We start from the raw sequence: 20691 nt of genomic DNA on the forward strand, positions 1-20691 counted from the left end.
TTAAATGGGGAGGAGGAATGGACATTCCCTATCATTCATAATGGACAATCAACAGATACTACTTAAATGACAAATCAAGAAACAGCAGCAGTAAACCTAGACCCAGTGATGCAGGTAGTCCCAACCTGAAGGATAAAAAGTGGCATTACCTCTGAGAAGTGGGATTGGTGTGAGTGGCAGGGAGGCACACCTTTACTTTTCATTCTCTATCCATCTGAATTGCTCAAAATTTTATTCAGGTACATGCATTAAAATTAAAATTGTTTTTAATCCCCCCAAAATGTAGGGGCTGGTAGACTTAGAAGGGAATGATAGCTGAAGGTCTTATAGTGTAGAAAGATCCCAGGAGATTAGAAAAAGCAGGCATAAAAAGTCAAAAAAGGTGTGCAGTTAAAGGTCATTTAAAGTAAAAGCATAAACTTACTCAGCACTTCTAAATACATCAGATTCAATAAAAGAGATTTATAGTTAGGACACAGTGATTTAGACAACACAAACGTTTAGTATTTTCTATTTAAGATGGCAGAGATTAAACTATTCCCATCCAGAATTATATAACAAAGTACATCTGGCCTTTAAAGTATTTCAGATTCTGGAAACTTCAATGCTGGACCAAAAAATATTGTTACATGTATTTATGAATAACATTTGATTGTCCAAAACTTTAACATGTTTGTTTAAAAAGAATGACATCATAATAAGTGATCCTTAAAGTCATTATGATAATTAATAGCATGACACCAAGGTTATAATACTTTAATAAAACTTTAGCATTTCTGGAACAACTTATTCAATTCATACAATATACATGATAAAGCAAACTAAAGGAAGACTGAGACAGTCTTCCTACAAAACATTTAAAGTACATTTCTTTTGACTGTTTACTCAATATATATACCTGTCACATATTCTTTTGGTATTCTTCTCAATTGTTATACAAAGCTTTAAAAAATGAGATTTTCATATAAAAATAGTTATCTGGCTTTTTAACAATTGTGTTTTCAAATTAAATAACAAGGTGTTCTGTTTATCAATGTATACTACATAGAAATAGTTAAATACTTTAATATTTAGAAAAACATCAAGAAGTCAATATTCTAATGGCTGCTACATCTTTAAGTTGGTGATTAAATTTTATAATTTTAAAATTACATGATCTGTGGGTATAAAAGTTTAAAAAATACATTCTAATTTAATAAAAAAGCCTTCTAAATTTACATTTTCAAACACTGCTGTGATTGCTATAATGACTATATTGTAGATATACTTAGCCAAAATAAGTTAATTTTTCAAAATCAGTAACGTGGAGTATGCTGGCAAGATTTCTTTAGAAACAAATGAGGGTAATTATAAAGTCAGTGTTATCAATGTACTACTACAAATAAATATGCTTAAAGTATAATTACTTTGTTTTAAAAAGCAGAACATAAAAATGCATAGAATAGGTGAAGATTTTTTTTAATGTAAATCACTAGTGCAGAAATCTGGGCTCTTAATCCCTTAAGAAGTTAGGCGATTTCAATTTAAAAGATGACTTCTCACTAGGGATATCATGACTCTGTGAATCAAAAAAAGAAAGTCTATTATTTCTATTTAGAAGCTTTTAGTGTTTTGGTTCAAGTGTTTCTATGGAACTCCTTTAACATAAATGTTCTTTCCCTGAAAAAGACATTTTAAGCTAATAATTTTGGCCCCATGACATATATACCTTAAAGATACATGCGATTCTGCAGCCAATGCCTCTCCCATTCTAATATCTATCCATATATGCACTTATAAATAGACACATTTTCAGGATTATAAAAATATTTAATTTTTATAAGCTTAAATAATTACTGAGTGTTAATACAGAATACATTAATATTTGTATAATTTTACTTTTATTTATAAAAAGGTTTTTTATAGCAGCATTTGCATTGCAAATGAAATATGATCACATGATGTTGCAGTGTACATGGACTCACACCGCAAACCAGATGGAGCAGCTGCCACGTTCCTCTAAAAGAAACATCTGTTTCAGCTACAAAAGAGCAGTTCCTATAAAGTACAAAAACTAAGCAGGGCTAATAATTCATCTGAATCTTATAAGTGCATTTAAAAGTTATCTCCATAGAATTGGCCAAACTTGTTAAAATATCCACAAGTCCAAGTTATCTTTGCCCCAAGAAAAATTTTCTAATAAGTAAAAATTATATTAATGAATAGTATTTTTAATTGAATCACATGAACTTACTAGAAATTAATGGAATTTTCAAGAGTAAAAAAATAAAAACATCACTGTGAGAGGTACAAGAAAGTGAGAAAGACTGATTTTAAATTTAAAACATTACAAAAAAGCAAATGAAAATTCTCAATCTCAAACACTCATATTAAGCTTGTTTTTGTTGAGTTCACGCTCCAGATTTCCAATCAAAGTATCAATACTTTCTTGTAGGTCTTGAAGATTGACTTTTCGATCCACTGTAGACTCAATTGTCTGCACTGTCAAGTATGTCTGAAATGTGTACTCTTTGGACATGGGTACTGGCTGTTCAATCATTATATCTGGTCCATACATTTTGTTACAGTTTTCTCCATTTTCTCTGTCTTCTGAAGGAACATCATCATAATCTCCATCATTTAAATTTTCTTTTGTATTCAAAAAGTAGTTTTCTCCACAGCTGCTCCAGTCTCCTGCATAACGATTGCTAACTGGACTGTCTAATCGGGTTTGCCTTGATCTAAGTATTCTTGATGAATCAGTACCACTCAAATTTAACATGCAAGGTCGTTCTTTCTTCCTCCTCAAATAATTTAGAGAAGACTTCTGCTCTGGAAATAAATTGTCTGTTGATTCTTTGACAGTTAAACGTTGCACTAGAAACAAACAATAAATTTGCTTAATCACAGCCATCCAACTGGCCTTAAAAAAACAGAGCAAAGATAAGCCATTTAATAATCAACTACAAACATGCATTAAAACAAAACATGCACACTATATTTTTTAAAAAGCATTCCATAATTACTTTTTTCTATCACCAGACATAAGATTAGGGATAGAAGCTAGTAGAATGTTCGATGGTGCTAATTCATGCCATATCATAACATTCCCAAACAAATCAAATTTCCAATGTTGATTAACTTCCAGTGCAAGTTAATTATTATCTATCTATAATTCAAACAGTAGCTAAGCTGGTAGCTTCTTCTAAATTAAAAGATACAGCAAAAAGCAGGCAAGGCATGTTGGTGTACAAACAAAACAAAACAAAAAGTTCCTTCTTCTGCAAACATCTAAATGAGGCAAAGACATCTAAAGTGCTCACTCTAACCTTCGTGCTTTTTTGCAATTCTATTAGCAGCAGTGTCATAATTTACTTTACTAAGGCAGCCCGAATTTCACTTTGATAAAATGCAGATACTAGACTTGACCGCTTGTTACCTGAGTTTGATTATACAGCATTAGCTACTAACAGTCTTCATTTATTGCCTGAAAATAGTACAGATATTTTATTTTCCCATTCTGGTTAACAATCTCAAATAACATTCTTTATATATATTAAGATTCATTTTCTTCTAGGCCTATGCATTGTGCAGGCTACACAGATTACTATAGATAAACACATCATGACAAACCAATGCTTCACTGCTCACCTTTTTTGTGTATATTGGGCAAAATGTTTAAGGTTCCTCTGTATAGAAAATGTTGAGGCATAACTTTTAAAAACTGTCCATAATACCTTTCTCTGCTTGTTTATTCTCCATTAATAAATGCCTCTCCATTTACACTTTGTTTGACTAAGATACATATTATCAGTGTGAACATATCATCAGGAATAATATACCTACTTTTCACACTCCAACTTATAACGAGTGCTTGTTTCCTCTTGTAGAAAATAAAAGATAATTGAAAAGTAATACAAACATGTATATAGTTCTAGTATTCCAGACTTACAGTGATCTTAATATTTTTCAGGTTACATAATTTTTCACTGAGATTTTACTAAAATATTTGATAACTATAGGTATGTTTTTAACATTTGCATTTGTCTATGTTTTTATGATATGGCCATTATATGTAATTGTAAATAGCTTAAATCTTTTGATCTAAAATGTTCTGGAAAATAAAGGTCTGATATTTACTTTAAATTTATTTTTAATAACAGTATTAATACAGAATGCCCTATGCCATTATTTGACGCAATTGCAAAATGAACATCTAAATTTTTCCATTGTTTAATTATTCAAATTCCTTTTTTTCCTCTAGCTACTAATCTCCACTAAATCTTCTTGTCTTTCTCCCTCACTTTCTGTGCTATTCTTGTTCTTAGATCTTAAGTGTCATGACTGTTGTTTTCAATTCCAGTACTTTGCTAACCTTGAAGTCATCTGGTTTGTGATCCAACCAAAGTAAAACTTTTTTTTTTTAAAGATTTTATTTATTTCTTCATGAGAGACACACAGAGAGAGGCAGAGACACAGGTAGAGGGAGATGTGGAACTCTATCCCAGAACCCCAGGGCAGATGCTCAGCCACTGAGCCACCCATGGGTCCCTATTTCTGTTTTTTCTTTACCTGGATTGAACATAGATCTGTAAACTATATAAACACTAAAGAATGCAGAACACTGAGGAATGATCATAGATTTAGCAACTGAAATATACTGAGGCAGTGAGAGCCATTTGATCTGAGTATGTGGGGCTTGATCCCCGAACCCTGGGATCATGACCTGAGCCAAAGGCAGACACTCAACCGCTTAGCCACCCAGGTGCCCCATAAAACTTTTTAAAGTAAGCTCCATGCCTTGGCAACATGGCACTAGAACTCACAACCCCAAGATCCCAAGTTGTATGTTCTACCAACTGAGCCAGATGGGTGACCCAAAGTAAAACATTTTTGACTGTGGGTTGAGCTCATCTTGTGCCCCCTTCTCTGACATTCACCTGCAAAGCCCAGATTTATTTTGTTGCCAGTTAAAGTTGTTTAACTGAATCCCTATTCAAACATTTTTGTGGGATGCCTGGGTGGCTCAGCAGTTGAGCGTCTGCCCTTGGTTCAGGGCATGATCCTGGAGTCCCAGGAGCCTGCTTCTCCCTCTGCCTATGTCTCTGCCTCGCTCTCTCTCTGTCTCTCATGAATAAATAAATAAAATCTTTAAAAAAAAACATTATTTTTGCATATTTCTTGGAAAATATTTAAGAAACCAATTACAATATTTTATATGTTAGACTAAAAATTCAATATCTGAAAAATCAACTTCACAGACTTTTTAAACTACTGATAGTGGAGTAGTTCCTATTAAAAATGCAGAGAAAATGATTAATTTTAACCCCTTAAAGGAAAACTTCTGGTTTTCCCAACACTACGACTGCCCATTGCAACAGAGTAAAATTTAAAATGCAATCTATAAAGTTGCTGAAAATGTTTCAAAATGTAATGATAAGCACTAAGAAACTTAATTTTCTTATCTTGTTCTGATGGATTTATATTTTTAATCACCATTTTATTAGCCTTTTATGTATAGTATAATTGCTTTATTTAACAGAACATATTGAGTGCCTAGTTAAGGCAGAGCACTGTCTTAGAACTTGGGTGCGTCAGTGTAAGCAAAATATAATCTCAGACCTCATAAAGCTTAGTCTAGTGAGGAAAATAGAACAAAAAGGAATAGGGAAAAAAATGATAGCTTTTCCCTAAAAAACCTGCCCCAAATTTACTCATAGAAAATGTGATACAGCAAATAGCTGGTCTAGGAGTTACACTCTCTCTAAATTTTAATGTTCTTAAAACAGCAAAACCATCTTTAGAAAGCAACAATTTTGTAAAAACTCAATACATTAAAAAAGATGAAAAGAAAACTATTTTGATCAAAAGGGAAGTGTGTTTACATTTGGTTCCCTCACCTGTTGCCAATCTGGCTCCAGAGCTACTTCCAAAGAAAATCAGGGCTTAGCAGAAGATAATCCTGAAATGCCAATTGGCAGGATGATTTTTACCTTCCAGTGCCAATATGCTAGGATTCTAATTGATCACTTTGAAGATAGTAAGATTTTTCAAATGGAAAACTTAAAGCAAATTTTATTGCCCCAAATTAAAAAATAACAAAAAATTAAAGTAAAAAATGAAAGGGGCGGGGAGGGTAGAGCCAACTCTTTTCACCTCTGGAGTAGGGGAAATTCCAAAAGAAAATATAATAATAATAAGTAAGATATGCACAGCAAGAGGAGCCAAAACCTTCTACTTAATGCATAGAGATGGGCATTCAGCAAGTTAACATCCGATGGCCTATTCTCTGTATCACAAGGGTTTTCTTTTTCCCAATCCTCACCAACGCTTGTTATTTCTTGTCTTTTTGATATTAGTCATTCTGATAGGTATGAAGGGAATATATCACTGTGGTTTTGATTTGTATTTCTCTGATGCCGAGTGATGTTGAGCATCTTTTTATGTGTCCCTTGGCCATTTGGATGTCTTCTTTGGAAAAAGTCTATTCAGGTCCTCTGGGGCAGTCATTTAAATAACATAACTTCTGATACAGAATAAATGATAAAGAAATCAGGTACTGATAGTAAACTTTGATATCTCTAGGTAAGCAAGTTTTCATTTGTGATTAGAATGACTAAGATGGCTCCTTTCCCAATTCCTAATGCTTATTAGAATTAAAGCAGTTGAAACACACATTTAAAACTTTAACTTGAGAGCTCCCTTATGTGAGATACCAAATGCAGAAATCAAACCAATTATCCAGAGAATCTTGATGCAGGATTTTAAAATAATTAATAATATATACCAATTCAGTTAAGATATAAATTAGAAATTATTTTTAAGCCTGTGTTTAAAAGAAAGCAAAAATTTTAACTTTACAAATTTAAAAATTGAAATATTTTATTCACTTCCTATAATTAATGTGATGTATTTTAAAAGACTATATCAAGCATTTTTGTATTTTGGTCTGTCCTCATATGTATCATTAAAAGAGTAACAAAGAGATAAATCTATGCAACACACTTTGCTCACTGCCCTTAGATGCTTTGCCTACAGAATCATCACAACAACCTTGAGGTAGGCACTATTTATAGAGAAGCATACTGAGGCTTAGGGGAATTAATATGTGCCTGGGCCACAACCTGGATCCGAATTCATGCCTGACTCCAAGGCCCAAGCACTTTTACCACCGTGTGATACACAAAGCTCCTAAGTACTTTCATGTTTGTTACTATGCAGGGTGGGGAAGAGGAGTGGGGGTTATTACAGGATAAGAAAATTTTGGAACTTAAATACAGCCTCCTATATAGAACATACAGTTAAATACATATTCCTTTTAGTTCTGAAAATATATAAGAGAGGTATTAGGAAAATAACTGTCAGCTTTTTGTTATTGACTAGAACAGGGGATAGATAAGTAAGATGGAAAAATCAAAGATGATTGTCAAATTAAGCCTGGATAATTTGAAGAACAACCATGAATAAAGATGTCAGGAAGTAGAAATATCAGAAAGGGAGACAGAACATAAAGACTCCTAACTCTGGGAAACAAACTAGGAGTGGTGGAAGGGGAGGAGGGCGGGGGGTGGGGGTGAATGGGTGACGGGCACTGAGGGGGGCACTTGACAGGATGAGCACTGGGTGTTATTCTGGATGTTGGCAAATTGAACACCAATAAAAAATAAATTTATTATTTAAAAAAAAGATGTCAAGAAGTAGAACTGAAGGAAGAAAAAAATGAATTCTGCTTCATACCAGTTGAACTAAAAATGAGAAGGGTAAAGAAATTAATATTTACAGAGTTCCTATTATGTGACAAGAGGTGTGCTGAGTACCTTACAAACATAACTTTTTATTTAATTCTATAAACATATTATTAAATCCGTATGACAAAAGAAAGATGATACTGAAGCTCTAAGATGTTAAAGAGCTTCCCAAGATCAGGTTGCTAATAAGTAACACAACCATAATACAAATCCAGATCTGACCAAAATGTGTACATTGATCTATATGTCTACAATATTATCAGCAAAAGCAAAAAATTTAAATGGAGAAATTTAAAGGTATCAATTCATAACTATTTGAAAAAGCAAAATCTAGAAAAGATTTTCTTCAATCACGTATGGGCATATTTAATGATTAGCTAATTCAAACACCCTATCATTGAAAGAGAAAAATATTTCCATTGAATCATTTACCTGGCCAGAGTTGAAGTAAGTAATGAAGAACTTCAATATGTTTTTTAAAATCCAAAGCACTTGCAAGTTCTTCTGAATCAGTAAAGACTCTGTTGTTATGGGTGGAAGTCTCTTGCCTCTGACTTAGTAATACTGGTCCAAAGCACACAGCCAAATTCTGGCAAGTCATCTTATTCACTTCATGATAAGAAGCCACCAATTTCAGATGATCCAGCAACATCTTTAGGGTTGCCTAAATTAAATTAAATTGCATTTCACTTAATAGAGTTATATACAGGGGCAAATTCAAGGACATAATTCTAGCAGAAAATATAGATATGCATCCTGTCACTTTTCAAAAGGTTGTTTCAAATATTTGCTTGTAAATTGGATATTTGGGACTTTGAAACATAATTTCTTATAAAAACATTACACAGGACCCTAGGTTCCAATGACATAATTTGATCCATTAAAATGTATACTCTAAAAGGCTCAGAATGCATTCCAAGTTTCAACGGGAGTCCCTAAGAAAATATACATCAACATTTTCTTCTCTTTCCTCCTTTAAAATGACAATAGCAAAAGCTGTGATGGAAGAGGACTCAGGTAAGAGTGTTTATCTTTAAGCACAGATAAATCCTGTAGTCATAAGTAGGGGACTACATCTTAAATCTAGGGAAGCTAACAATTTCAAACAGGGCCCAGTTCTATTATAATTCAGATTAGGAAAAAGGTCAATGCGTTTAACTAATAAATACTTTAACTAGACAAACCATGACTAGTATAACTAGATGTAACAGTAAAATTTGTTGAAAAAGAATACTTTTTAATAGTTGAAGAAACTGATAAGGGGAGTTTGCTCAAGAAATGGAAAATTATTCAGGTTTAAGCAATTATGGAAAGAAATGATGTTTTGAAGTACTGGCTTAAGATAAATCATTTAACAAATAAAATGAGTATATAATTTCTTCATAATTACATTAAAGAAATGAATGACAAATAAAACTGTATCATAAAAATTTTTTAAAAAGAAAAAAATCAAAATGACGTATTTCCAGAGCCAAAAGTGACAACTGGATTCAGTGATCAGAAGGTCATTAGTAACCCTGGCAAAAACAAGTCCAGAGAGATAGGGTAGGAAGCCAGATTACAATGTGTTGAGTAGTCAAGAGTGGTGAAGAAGTAAGGTACAACCGAAATAAACATTCTTTCAATATTCAGCTGTGAAAGAACGGAATGAAAAGAGAATGAAAACCAGAGAAGACTATAATTGATATTTTGAAATCAAAACAAATCAAATATATGAATCATAAAAAGAATGTAAATAATAAATAGCCGTTCCTCTTCTCCATTTACTATACATTTCGTAACACAAGTGGGACTCTACATACATTGACATCTTAAGTCTAGTTTCAGCATATTGTGCTATGAACAACACACACACATACACATGTAATCACCTCTGGTTAAGTATCTTAGGTTTAATCTCAATAGCAAATGAAGGAATATAACTTAAAATAAGAAAATATTTTTTTGTCTACTAAGATGAGCCAAAAAATGTAATTGTTGTGTCCCTCTTGAAAAGTAATATGTAAATGTATTAAGAGCCTTTAAATGTTTACATCATTTAAATGAACAATTCCACTCTTGAGATTCTATTCTAAGTACATAATTCTACTAGGTGAAAAGAAATCTCCGCATATAAATATATACAAATAGGCTCAAAACCTAAATATTATGCAAAAGAGAATAGTGACAAATTATGTGAAGTCCACTCAATGTAATATTATGAAGCCTTTTTAGAAAGGACGCTAATAGTATGAGCTTTAGGGCCTGAAAGGCCAAAATTCAGGTGACAGTCTACAACACTCATAAAAGCTATATAACTTAGACAAGTGTTTAAGTTCCTGGACACTCATTACTTCACTTATAAGTAAAATGACACAATTTTACCTTATATCAAGGAAGGAATATTTCTATCCCTTCACCCCACCCTTCTACTGCTCACACCTCTCTGTAGCTCTTCCCTTCTTCCCACCCAAAGGAGTATTTATTAATTGTTAATCTAATTGGAGTGAGCACAGGATGTTCAGAAGATTACAGTATACAAGTGAATCAAGTTTTGGGGCTTAACATTGCCCTACACTTGGGAGCCTAGGTGGCTCAGTTGGTTAAGTGTCTGCCTTCAGCTCACATCATGATCCCAGACTCCTGGGATCCAGCTCCCCATCAGGCTCCTTGCTCAGTGGGGAGTCTGCTCTCTCTCCCTCTGTCCCTCCCCCCTACCTGTGCTCTCTCCCCGCTCTCTCTTTCTCTCAAATAAATACAATCTTAAAAAAAAATTCTATTCACTCTTGCCCTTTTACTCTCACGTGGTAAGAAATATAGATAGAGTCAGCCTCATCTGGACAAGTCCAGCCATCTCTCCCTTATTTTCCTTTTTTTTTTTTTTTTTAAAGATTTTATTTATTTATTCATGACAGACACAGAGAGAAGCAGAGACACAGGCAGAGTGAGAAGCAGGCTCCATGCAGGGAGCCCAATGTGGGACTCGATCCTGGGTCTCCAGGACCATGCCCTGGGCTGAAGGCAGGTGCTAAACCACTGAGCCACCCAGGCGTCCCATTATTTTCCCTTTTGTTCTAGGGAACAACAACTAAAGTTAGGCTAAGACTGGTTTTGCAGACCCAGCTACCCTTCTATCTACTCTGCAGGCATGTCTGAAGATACTGATCTCAAGATTTAGATTGTGTGGAGGCGGCAAATGTGAAGAGGCAAGAAGGATAGAAATGGTGGTGGTAAGGGTTGCTTAAGTCTTGAGGCTAAGCCATGTACACTAAAACAGTTACCATAAATTTTTTTAATTCTAAAAGGAAATAAATTAATATGCTAATTATTGTTGCCTTTGGATATTGATAATTGCAATTTTCCATTCTTTGCTATATCTTCCCAATTTTTCTATAATAAACAAATATTACTTTAATAATAAGGTAACTGTACTCTTTAAAAACATATAGGAAGTACCTGTGCCTGACTAAAACTACATAGAGAAAAAATAAAACTGTTATCTAGATTTACTCTAAGAAGCAGTTTTTAGAGTTATGTTGTTTAAGGAGGTTTTAATAAAGGCAGAACTTATACTGCCACAAATGTGAAATACCTGAAAAATTATTTGTAACTCTGCTGCTAAGTATATATTCGTTAGCAGACTTTTAGGGAAAAAGGTATACCACATATGCTTACCTTCTCAACATCAGGCAGACAATCAAGCAGGTCAACAGTGTACTTAGAGTCACCTGGGTCATTCTCACATCCGCTTGATGACATTTTCAAAGGATTTTTTGCCATTGCGTCTAATACAGCCTCATAAAGCTGCTTTGTTATCAGAGGAGAAGGAAGTTCTCTTAGATAGTCCTTAAGAACACCTTTAGAAAACAGAGATAGCAATTGGTCTTCAGAGTAAAATAAAAAACTGTGAAAAAAATTTAAATTAAGTATTGTTCTAGCCAACCTTTAATATGCTGAAAATAATAAAATAACAAAAACCTATTATAACAAACACCAGTATTTTGTGATCTTATAAACTGCCTTGGTAATGGACTTCTTGTTTTGAAAGCATGCTAAAAATGTACATACATAATCATCATACATATTAGATTTGTTACTCATAAAGTAAGCAATTCATGGTACATATACTCTGTTGATTCTGGCCCTCTATAAATATATGTGAAACAGAAGTTGAGAAAACAAGGCATACTAATATTAATTATAAATTATTTCAATTATATGAATTTTGAGTTTCTAGACTTTTGATAGTTAAAGAATACCAATAGTCCATGTACAGCATGGTGACTATAATTAATAATACTGTATTGTGTATTTGGAAGCTGCTAAGAGAATAGATCTTGTTTTGTTTTATTTACTGACGAGAAAGAGAGTATTCTTCCTTATATTGCTTTGTAGATTTTGGTGTTATATCCAAAGAGAATGCTGGATCAAAACATCTGTTTGAATAAACTGGAATCACATCTTGCTACATAAGATTTTCTAAAGTGGGGTTTTAGGGAAGCCTGGGTGGCTCAGCGGTTGAGCATCTGCGTTTGGCTCAGAGCGTGATCCTGGACTCCTAGGATCGAGTCCTGAATGGGGCTTCCTGCATGGAGCCTGCTTCTCCCTCTGCCTGTGTCTCTGCCTCTCTCTCTCTCTCTCTCTCTCTGTGTCTCATGAATAAATAAATAAAATCTTTTTTTTTTTTTTTATTTATGATAGTCATACAGAGATAGAGAGAGGCAGAGACACAGGCAGAGGGAGAAGCAGGCTCCATGCACAGGGAGCCCGACGTGGGATTCAATCCCGGGTCTCCAGGATCGCGCCCTGGGCCAAAGGCAGGCGCCAAACCGCTGCGCCACCCAGGGATCCCAATAAATAAAATCTTTAAAAAAAAATAAAAGTGGGGTTTTATAGCCACATCACAGATATTCCAAAGTATGGATATTCCAGAACTGCATCTGGTCAGGTACTACAGATGGAATACTTGGGTTGTTTCTAATCTTTTGTTATTCCAAAACATGCTACAATGAATAGCCTTGCACATCATTACTTGTATGTATTCAGGTATGTCTATAGGATAAACTCCCAAAACAGGATCACTAAATCAAAAATGCATTTGTGATTTTGAGGTAAAGGAGGGATAAGGATGTTTCCTAGGTTTGGAGCTTGAACATCTAGGTGGATGGCAGTGCCATACTTTAAACAGTGGGGGAAAAGGACAGAAAGGAGTTTCATTTTGAAAATATTCAGCCTAAAGTATCTATGGGACATTAAAGGTTGCTGGATATAAACTCTAGGCTCAGGAAAGAGATGGCTGGAGACCCTGAGAATGATCAACTTAAAGATGATAACGAAGCTTGGGAATGGCTGAGATAATCAGGGAGGCACAGAATATGTGAGAAGGGCCTGAAGAACACCAGCTTTTAAGGGGTCATTACGAAGAGGATTTTTCCAAAGAGAACTAAAGAAGTATGGATGGTAAGAAGAGGCAGAGATAGGGTAAGGGGAGACTGGCAAGTACGCTGCCAAGGAAGTCAAGAAAAAACTGTTTCGACAAAGAGTCTATGGTATCAGCTGATAACCAGTAATAGGTTAGATAAAAACCATGTTAAATACTATGGGGAACAGTGTTTCGCCAACTTGGCTGCACGCTGAAATAACCTGAAGAACTTAAAAAAAAAAAAATTCCAGAGCCCCATGCCAGCCCTACTAAATCATAATCTCCAGGAGTTAGGGCTCACGTCCCTGTAATTTTAACAAATTCCTGCTGTGATTCTAAGGCAGGAGTTTTTGTAACTAGGTAGAAGAAACATGAGATTATTTAAAATAAGGACCAAAAAGTGTCCACCAGAGAAATAAGTCAGCAGCCTTGGTAGGCCCAGCTTCAAGGGAATAAAGAACATAGAAGTCAGGTTGGGTAGTAAATGGATGTTAAAAAATAGAGAAAAAGAAAGAAAGATATGCAATCTACTCTAGAAATCTCGCTTTGAGAGAAGGTGATAACCATAGATGAGTGGGAAGGGGGGAAGCAGGATCAAAGTAGGGATTTTTTTTAATATGAAAAAGAACTGAACATTTAAATGCTAATATAAAGACATTAAAATGGTTTTCAAGATCCAAGAAGGAAGAATATGATCAGGTGAGCAAAATCCCCGAAGAAGAAGAAGAGACTCATAAGAACACATGAAGGAATTAAAATTAGTCCAAAATGTGAGGAAGATGATTTCTATACTGTTACAGAAAAGGCAGTGGAAAAGTGGAAAGGATGTATGCCAAAGAAGGCATGCTGGCAGGCTGGGTTACAAGTAGAAGAGGTTCCTATCTGATGGCTTCTATTTGTTCCATGAAGTTGGGAGACAGGGTCATCTGCTAAAAGTGACGTGAGTGAAATAGGATATGAGAAGTGAGAAGATATTAAACAGACACTCTGAAGAGTGAGAAAAGGGGGGCTGGAGAGAGAAGAACACATATTTATTAGCAGACATCACCGAAAGCCTAGTTAATTTTGAAGTCCATGGATTTATACTGGTAGCAACATACACCTTTGTATGACTTTTTCTAGTAGCAATCAGTAAGTCAGATACAGGCTAGAAAAACAGACAGTTGTTCCAGCCAACATGCAGCATCGTGGACCAGATTTAACTCCCTGCCTGAGACAACTGGGAACACCAGATAAAATATATGGAAAAAAAAAAAAAAAAACTACGTTCAACACATTGGACATCAGGCAAAGAAGGATATGATCCCTAAGGGATGGGAAACTAATGAGATATGCCCATAATTGCCTCAGCTTACTGCCTGGAAAGCCTTTCCAGGTCACAGTGAGAAGGTACAAACACAATAACTAGTAGGTCTAGCTAATTTGGGGAGAGGAAACTAGAAGTCTAAGAAGATCAAAGCAGCTAGAGCTTGAAGAACAAAGTATTAGAGAGTAGACAGCTGCCCAGAAAAAATGCTAGAGATTTCCAAGACTCCCCGAGTCTCTGAGTACTGATCAGCACGTGCAGGTGAGGAAATTAACTGCCCACAAAGATTAGAGGAAACAACTTCAGAAGCTTACACTGGCAGGCAATAGCTCCTGTTCTGAGCAACCAAAGTGAAAAACTTCATACCTCATGGGATTTGGGTACAGTACTGTTATGGGTTGAATATGTCTCCCACACACAAAAACCCCCTATATTTAAGTCTTAGTCCCCAGTACCTCAAAATGTGATCTTGTTTGGATCTTTATAGAGATAATCACATTAAAATGGGGTCATTAGGGCAGGTCCTAATACAATATGACTGGTGTTCTTATAAAACGGAATTTGGACACAGAGACAGACATACGTAGAGGGAAGAGGACATGAAGAAGCATGAAGAGAACACCTTGTGAAGACAGAGGATTAGAGTGATGCATCTATAAAACAAGGAATGCCAAAGATTGCCAGCAAATCACCAAAAGCTATGATGAAGCAAGGAAGACTTTCTCTACAGCCTTCAGAGGGAGCAAAGCCCTATTGACATCTTAATTTTGGACTTCCAGCCTCCAGAACCATGAGGCAATAAATTCCTATTATTTTAACCAACTACCTTATGGCACTTGGTTACAGCAGCCACAGGAAACTAATATGAGTACACAGAAGGGTTTTGTTTTAGTAGTGAATCAAAGAAATAGAAAAAGAGAAATCCTATTAAAAGCTGCTCTCATTCTACTTATAAGCACAATCAAAAAAGAATCAAACTATTCCCAAGTAACTTACCTAGTATACCAGAACAAAGCCCAGAAGCATCTAAAAGGATAAAAAATATATATATCTAGCAACCAAGAAGATAAAATTCACAATCTGACATCCAACAAAAAGTTACCATGTATATAAAGAAGTAGGCAAATATCAACTATAACAAGGAGAAAATCAATTGTGAAGCAACTCAGAAATGACACAGATGATAGAATTAGTAGACATGGACATCGAAACAGTTATTAAATGGTATCTCATGCATTCAAGAAGCTAGAAGAAAGACTGCACATGTTAAGTAGAGACACAGAAGGTATAAAAAAAAAGATCAAATTTCTAATAGTGAAAACTAAAATATCAGTGATTTAAAATACAATGGATGGAATTAATTTTAGCAGAGAAGATTAATGACTTGAAGACTTAGCAATAGAAATAATCTAAAATTAAAGAGATTTTTTTTTTAAAAGACTGGAAAAAAATTGAGTAGAATATCGGTGAGCTGTAAAACAAACACGAGTGACCTAATACATGTGTAATTGAAGTCTTTAAAGGAAAGGGGGAGGTAGAAGATGGATGAGTCAAAACCACAATCATAGTTGAAGATTTCAACATGCCTCTCTTAACAAGAAGAAAAAAAACACATAAAGACACGGAGGATTGGAACATTATTAATCAACTTGACTACATTGGTAATTATAGCATATTACATTCCAAAACACCAGAACGCATATTCTTCTCAAGGGTTCAAAAGAAAACATTTACCACAGAAGTGTATATCTTTGACCTTAAAATAAGTTTAAGAACAAAAAAATTCAAATCACATTAAGTATGTGCTATGATTATAATGAATTAAATGAGAAATTAATAATTTTAAAAATATGGATAACTCCCTAAATATTTTGACACAAACTAACATACTTCTAAATAACCCATGAATCAAAGAAAAGAAAAAGGGAAATCAGAGAGTGCTTGAACTAACTGAAAATGAAAACGCAACACATCAAAATTTGTGGGATGAGGTTAAAATAGAATTTAGAGGGAATCTGTAGCATTAAGGGTCTATGTTAGAAGATTGATTTCTACTGAGAAGGTCCCAAATCAATGGCTTCAGTTTCTATCTTAAGAAAGTAGTAGGGGGAAAAGGACCAAATTATACTCAAAGTGAATAGAAGAAAGGAAAATATAAAGATCAGAGTAAGAACGCCTGGGTGGCTCAGTGGTTGTTAAGCTTCTGCCTTGGGTTCAGGGCATGATCCTGCGGGGAGTCTGCTTCTCCCTTTGCCTGTGTCTCTGCCTCTCTCATGAATAAATGAATAAAATCTTTTAAAAAATAATAAATAAAGATCAGAGTAGAAAGGCCAACATTATCCTGATACCAAAACCAGTCAAAGACATCACAAGAAAACTACAGACCAGTATCATTTAGGAATACAGACACAAGATTTCTCAACAAAATGCTAGCACACTAAGTCCAGCAATATATTTTTAAAAAGAAGGAAGAAGATGAAGAGAGGAAGAAGAAGGAGGAGGAGGAGGAGAAGGAGAGGAGGAGGAGGAGAAAAAGGAGGAATATACATCATGACTAAGTGAGATTAATCTCAGGAATGCAAGGGTTGGCTTAACTTCTGAAAACCAATTATTGTAATATATTATATCAATAAAATAAAGGACATAAACCACATGATCATTTCAATAGACTCATAAAAGTCACTGAATGAAATCCAACACACTTTCATGATAAAAGCATCCAATAAACTTGGAAGAGGAGGGAATTTCCTCAACTTGCTAAAGGGGATCTATGAAAAATTCAGTTGACATCATAAAAAATGGCAAAAACTGAATACTTTCCTCCTAACATCAAGAACAAGATAAGGATGTTCACTCTTGCTACTGCTGTTCAAAATATATTGCAAGTTCTAGCCAGGGCAACTAGACAAGAAAAAGAAATAAGAAGAATCCATCTTGGAAAGAGAGAAGTAAAATTATCTCTATTCGTAGACAACCTAATCTCATATATAGAAAATCCTAAGGAATCTACTAAAAAACTAATAGAACTAATAAATGAGTTTAGCAAAGCACAATATCAATATGTAAAAATCAACTGTATTTCTATACAATTCAATGGAAAAAGAACAGTCTTTTAACAAATAGATTCTGGATGGGTCATTTGCATATTAAAATTACTTAGGACGGGGCAGCCTGGGTGGCTCAGTGGTTTAGCGCCACCTTCGGCCCAGGGCCTGATCCTGGAGACCCGGGATCGAGTCCCACGTCGGGCTCCCTGCATGGAGCCTGCTTCTCCCTCTGCCTGTATCCGTGCTTCTCTCTCTGTGTTTCTCATGAATGAATAAATAAAATCTTTAAAAAAAAATCACTTAGGACAAAGGCAGGACTTCAGTTAGAAATATAATCACTGGTGAGATCTCAAAGTGTTCAGTGAATAAATGGTAATGCCCGAGAGTTCTGCAGATGATGTTAAATATGGAAGATAGAGGTGGTGGTGTCATTAGCCTCAAGAGAAACATCATTCCTCAGATGAACTACTCAACAGTGAAAAAAGAAAGATCATCTGGAAATAGCACTTGTAAACCAAGATAATAATGACCAAATTTCTTCCTTAACATATATGAAGAAATATGATATATAAAGATTGATAGATCAATACATGTTAGATGTACACTGATGAAAAAGTATTTTGTACACAGCAGACATGGTACTTGTTTATTCCCATTCCTTAACTTATATGTGATTTTTTTTTTTTTACTACCATCATTAGTTTTGCAGTCTATCTACAATGAATAGCAATATTTGGTGTAAAGAGCACAACTGAGTTACAGTTAATGAAAATGCAATTTCCTGTAGTTGCCAAATACACTACTAACCCTCTAGGGCATGATTTAAAAAAAAAAAATTCCATATGTGTCCTTGACAAAGCAAGACTTGTTAGTCCTAACAAAATTTAATGCCCTAGTAGTTTGAGACTCACCCTATAAAGCAATTAAATTAAAACCTAAAAGATCTCCAGAAAAGATAACTTTATAGCTTAGTTAAATACATATTTCAAATACCATTATCTTTTACATAATTAACATACTAAACAACCATTAATATAAATGGAATTTTAAATTAATCCAAGTTCAAGATTACTTACTTCACTATAATTTGAGGGCAAATAAGGGAGAATTATTACTAACAAATACTAAGCACTTAAAGAATGCTCAATGTACATTATGTTCAATGAAGTAAAAGTTATAGCTCCTTTTTTTATATGTAGACAAAGAGTTAATTGGAAAAATAATTTAATTGGAAAAATAATCAAAAGATTTCATAAAATGATACAGAGAAGAGTTATTTATGCTAGGTTGTGACATATACTATCAATCTAGAAATTAGCTATATGACCTTATCCCAAAAACTTAGTGACAGACTTCTTAACATCTTTCAAATATTCTGGGGACATAAAAACTTTACGATACTAAGTTTGTGGTGACAATCTCTCCTGCCACAGGAACTAGTAAAGGGAGACACTGGAACTACTTACATGAAGAAATTTATTTAGCCCAACACAGTAAAACTTTTATCATGTACCTGAAGAAAATGCAGGCAAATATATGTAAATAAAGAATTGGATCTGGCTATATCTCTTAAGTTGCTCTGTAATAGATACTATGAAACCATATGCCTTTCACTTTCATTCAGGCACAAGGACTAACACCACAGGAAAATTCTACTCATTTCCATGATAGAATAATAGGTATCATCACACATATACACATACACACACACACAGAGCACTCTAATAACTAAAACTACTTCTACCTTTCAAAGACTGGTTTGTAGTACCTGTATTTTATTAATTCTCAATTTGCAAAATCACTGTTCTCTCTACCTAGAACTCTGGCCCCAGATCTTCCAATGGTTAACTCTGTTTCATACAGATCTTAGCTCAAAAGGCACTTCTCAGATGAACTTTCTTTTCTGAACCCGCTACCCATGGAATTCACCAAGCTGACTACTACCTCCAATCAGTATCATTCCCATTGTCCTACTTATCACTCATAAGTTACTATATCTTACTATTCATTAGCTTGATTACTGATTCTCTTTCCCCACTAGAATACACATATAAGGACTGAGATACTGTTCATCTTGTTTATTTGTCCCTGGTGCCTAAAAGAATTCCTGGCATATAGTAAATGTTCAATAAATATTTAGTAAATCAATTAATTTCAGATAGGGAAGGATAAGTGATTAAGTGGATTCTAGTTATTCCTATGCGTAGACTCCCCTTCTCCTTTGGGTTTCTTACTTTGATTTCTATAGCCACCATCATACCAGTACCTCAGGAATATACAGTATTAAGTTTAAAACTCTGGTTCTGATTTAGAGAACAAAACAAAACAAATAATCTCTCAGTATTTACCCTTTAGGACTACAACACAAATGAACAATTTTTTAAAGTCTTTTTATTAAATACACAAGAATAATTTTTTAAAAGTCACTATAGAATTACACATATTCACCTCAAAGAGTTTATAGATCACCATCTCCTTATATTTTTTTTTAGCCCTCCTAGCTACCGATATGTCTTTAGTGTAGAAGTGTAAAACCTAGTACCTGAGAGATACCTGGGTGGTTCAGTAATTGAGTGTCTGCCTTTGTCTCAGGGGGTGATCTTGGGGTCCTGGGATTGAGTCCTACATTGGAGCCTGCTTCTCCCTCTGCCTATGTCTCTGCCTCTCTCTCTCTGTGGCACTCATGAATAAATAAAATCTTAAAAAAAAAAACCAAAAACCCTAGTACATGGAAACTCATCCAACTAACCTGGAAGGAAGGGAAGGAGGGAAAAGACAGAAAGAAAAAGAGAGGGATGCCTGGGTGGCTCAGTGGTTAAGCGTCTGCCTTTGGCTCAGGACGTGATCCCAGAGTCCCAGCATCAAGTCCTGCATCGGGCTCTCTGCATGGAGCCTGCTTCTCCTCCCTCTTCCTATGTCTCGGCCTCTGTGTGTCTCTCATGAATAAATAAATAAAATCTTAAAAAGAGAGAGAGAGAGAGAGAAATGAAAATGATCATGTTCTAACTCTGCTGTTTCCAAATGACACTCATTGCCAGGTCTGGGTTCCAGTCTGAGAGAGCATTCCAGCCATCTCCCACTACTCCCCTGCCTGGTGCTTTCCTCTTTAACAAGTACTACAAGTCATGTAGTTTTCCATCTAAGTTTCTGCTAATAAATTGCTCTCCTCCAACCCCTGTGGCTAAATCAGTTCACCTTCTTAAAGTTAGC

General features: G+C 34.8%; 1 protein-coding gene across 1 annotated transcript in view; it reads right to left on the reverse strand.

Moving 5' to 3' along the window:
* Positions 1–442: 442 nt before the first annotated feature.
* Positions 443–20691, reverse strand: part of SYDE2 (synapse defective Rho GTPase homolog 2) — a 47894-nt gene continuing 27645 nt past the window's right edge. The window contains exons 5-7 of the mRNA XM_072834323.1: positions 11382–11563; positions 8160–8391; positions 443–2856 (exon numbers count right to left, since the gene is read on the reverse strand). Of these exons, the coding sequence (XP_072690424.1) occupies positions 2357–2856; positions 8160–8391; positions 11382–11563 (914 nt within the window). The 3' untranslated portion in view covers positions 443–2356. The remainder of the gene's footprint in view (positions 2857–8159; positions 8392–11381; positions 11564–20691) is intronic.

This window comes from Canis lupus, chromosome 8 (assembly GCF_048164855.1).
Source record: "Canis lupus baileyi chromosome 8, mCanLup2.hap1, whole genome shotgun sequence".
Taxonomy (NCBI): Eukaryota; Metazoa; Chordata; class Mammalia; order Carnivora; family Canidae; genus Canis; species Canis lupus.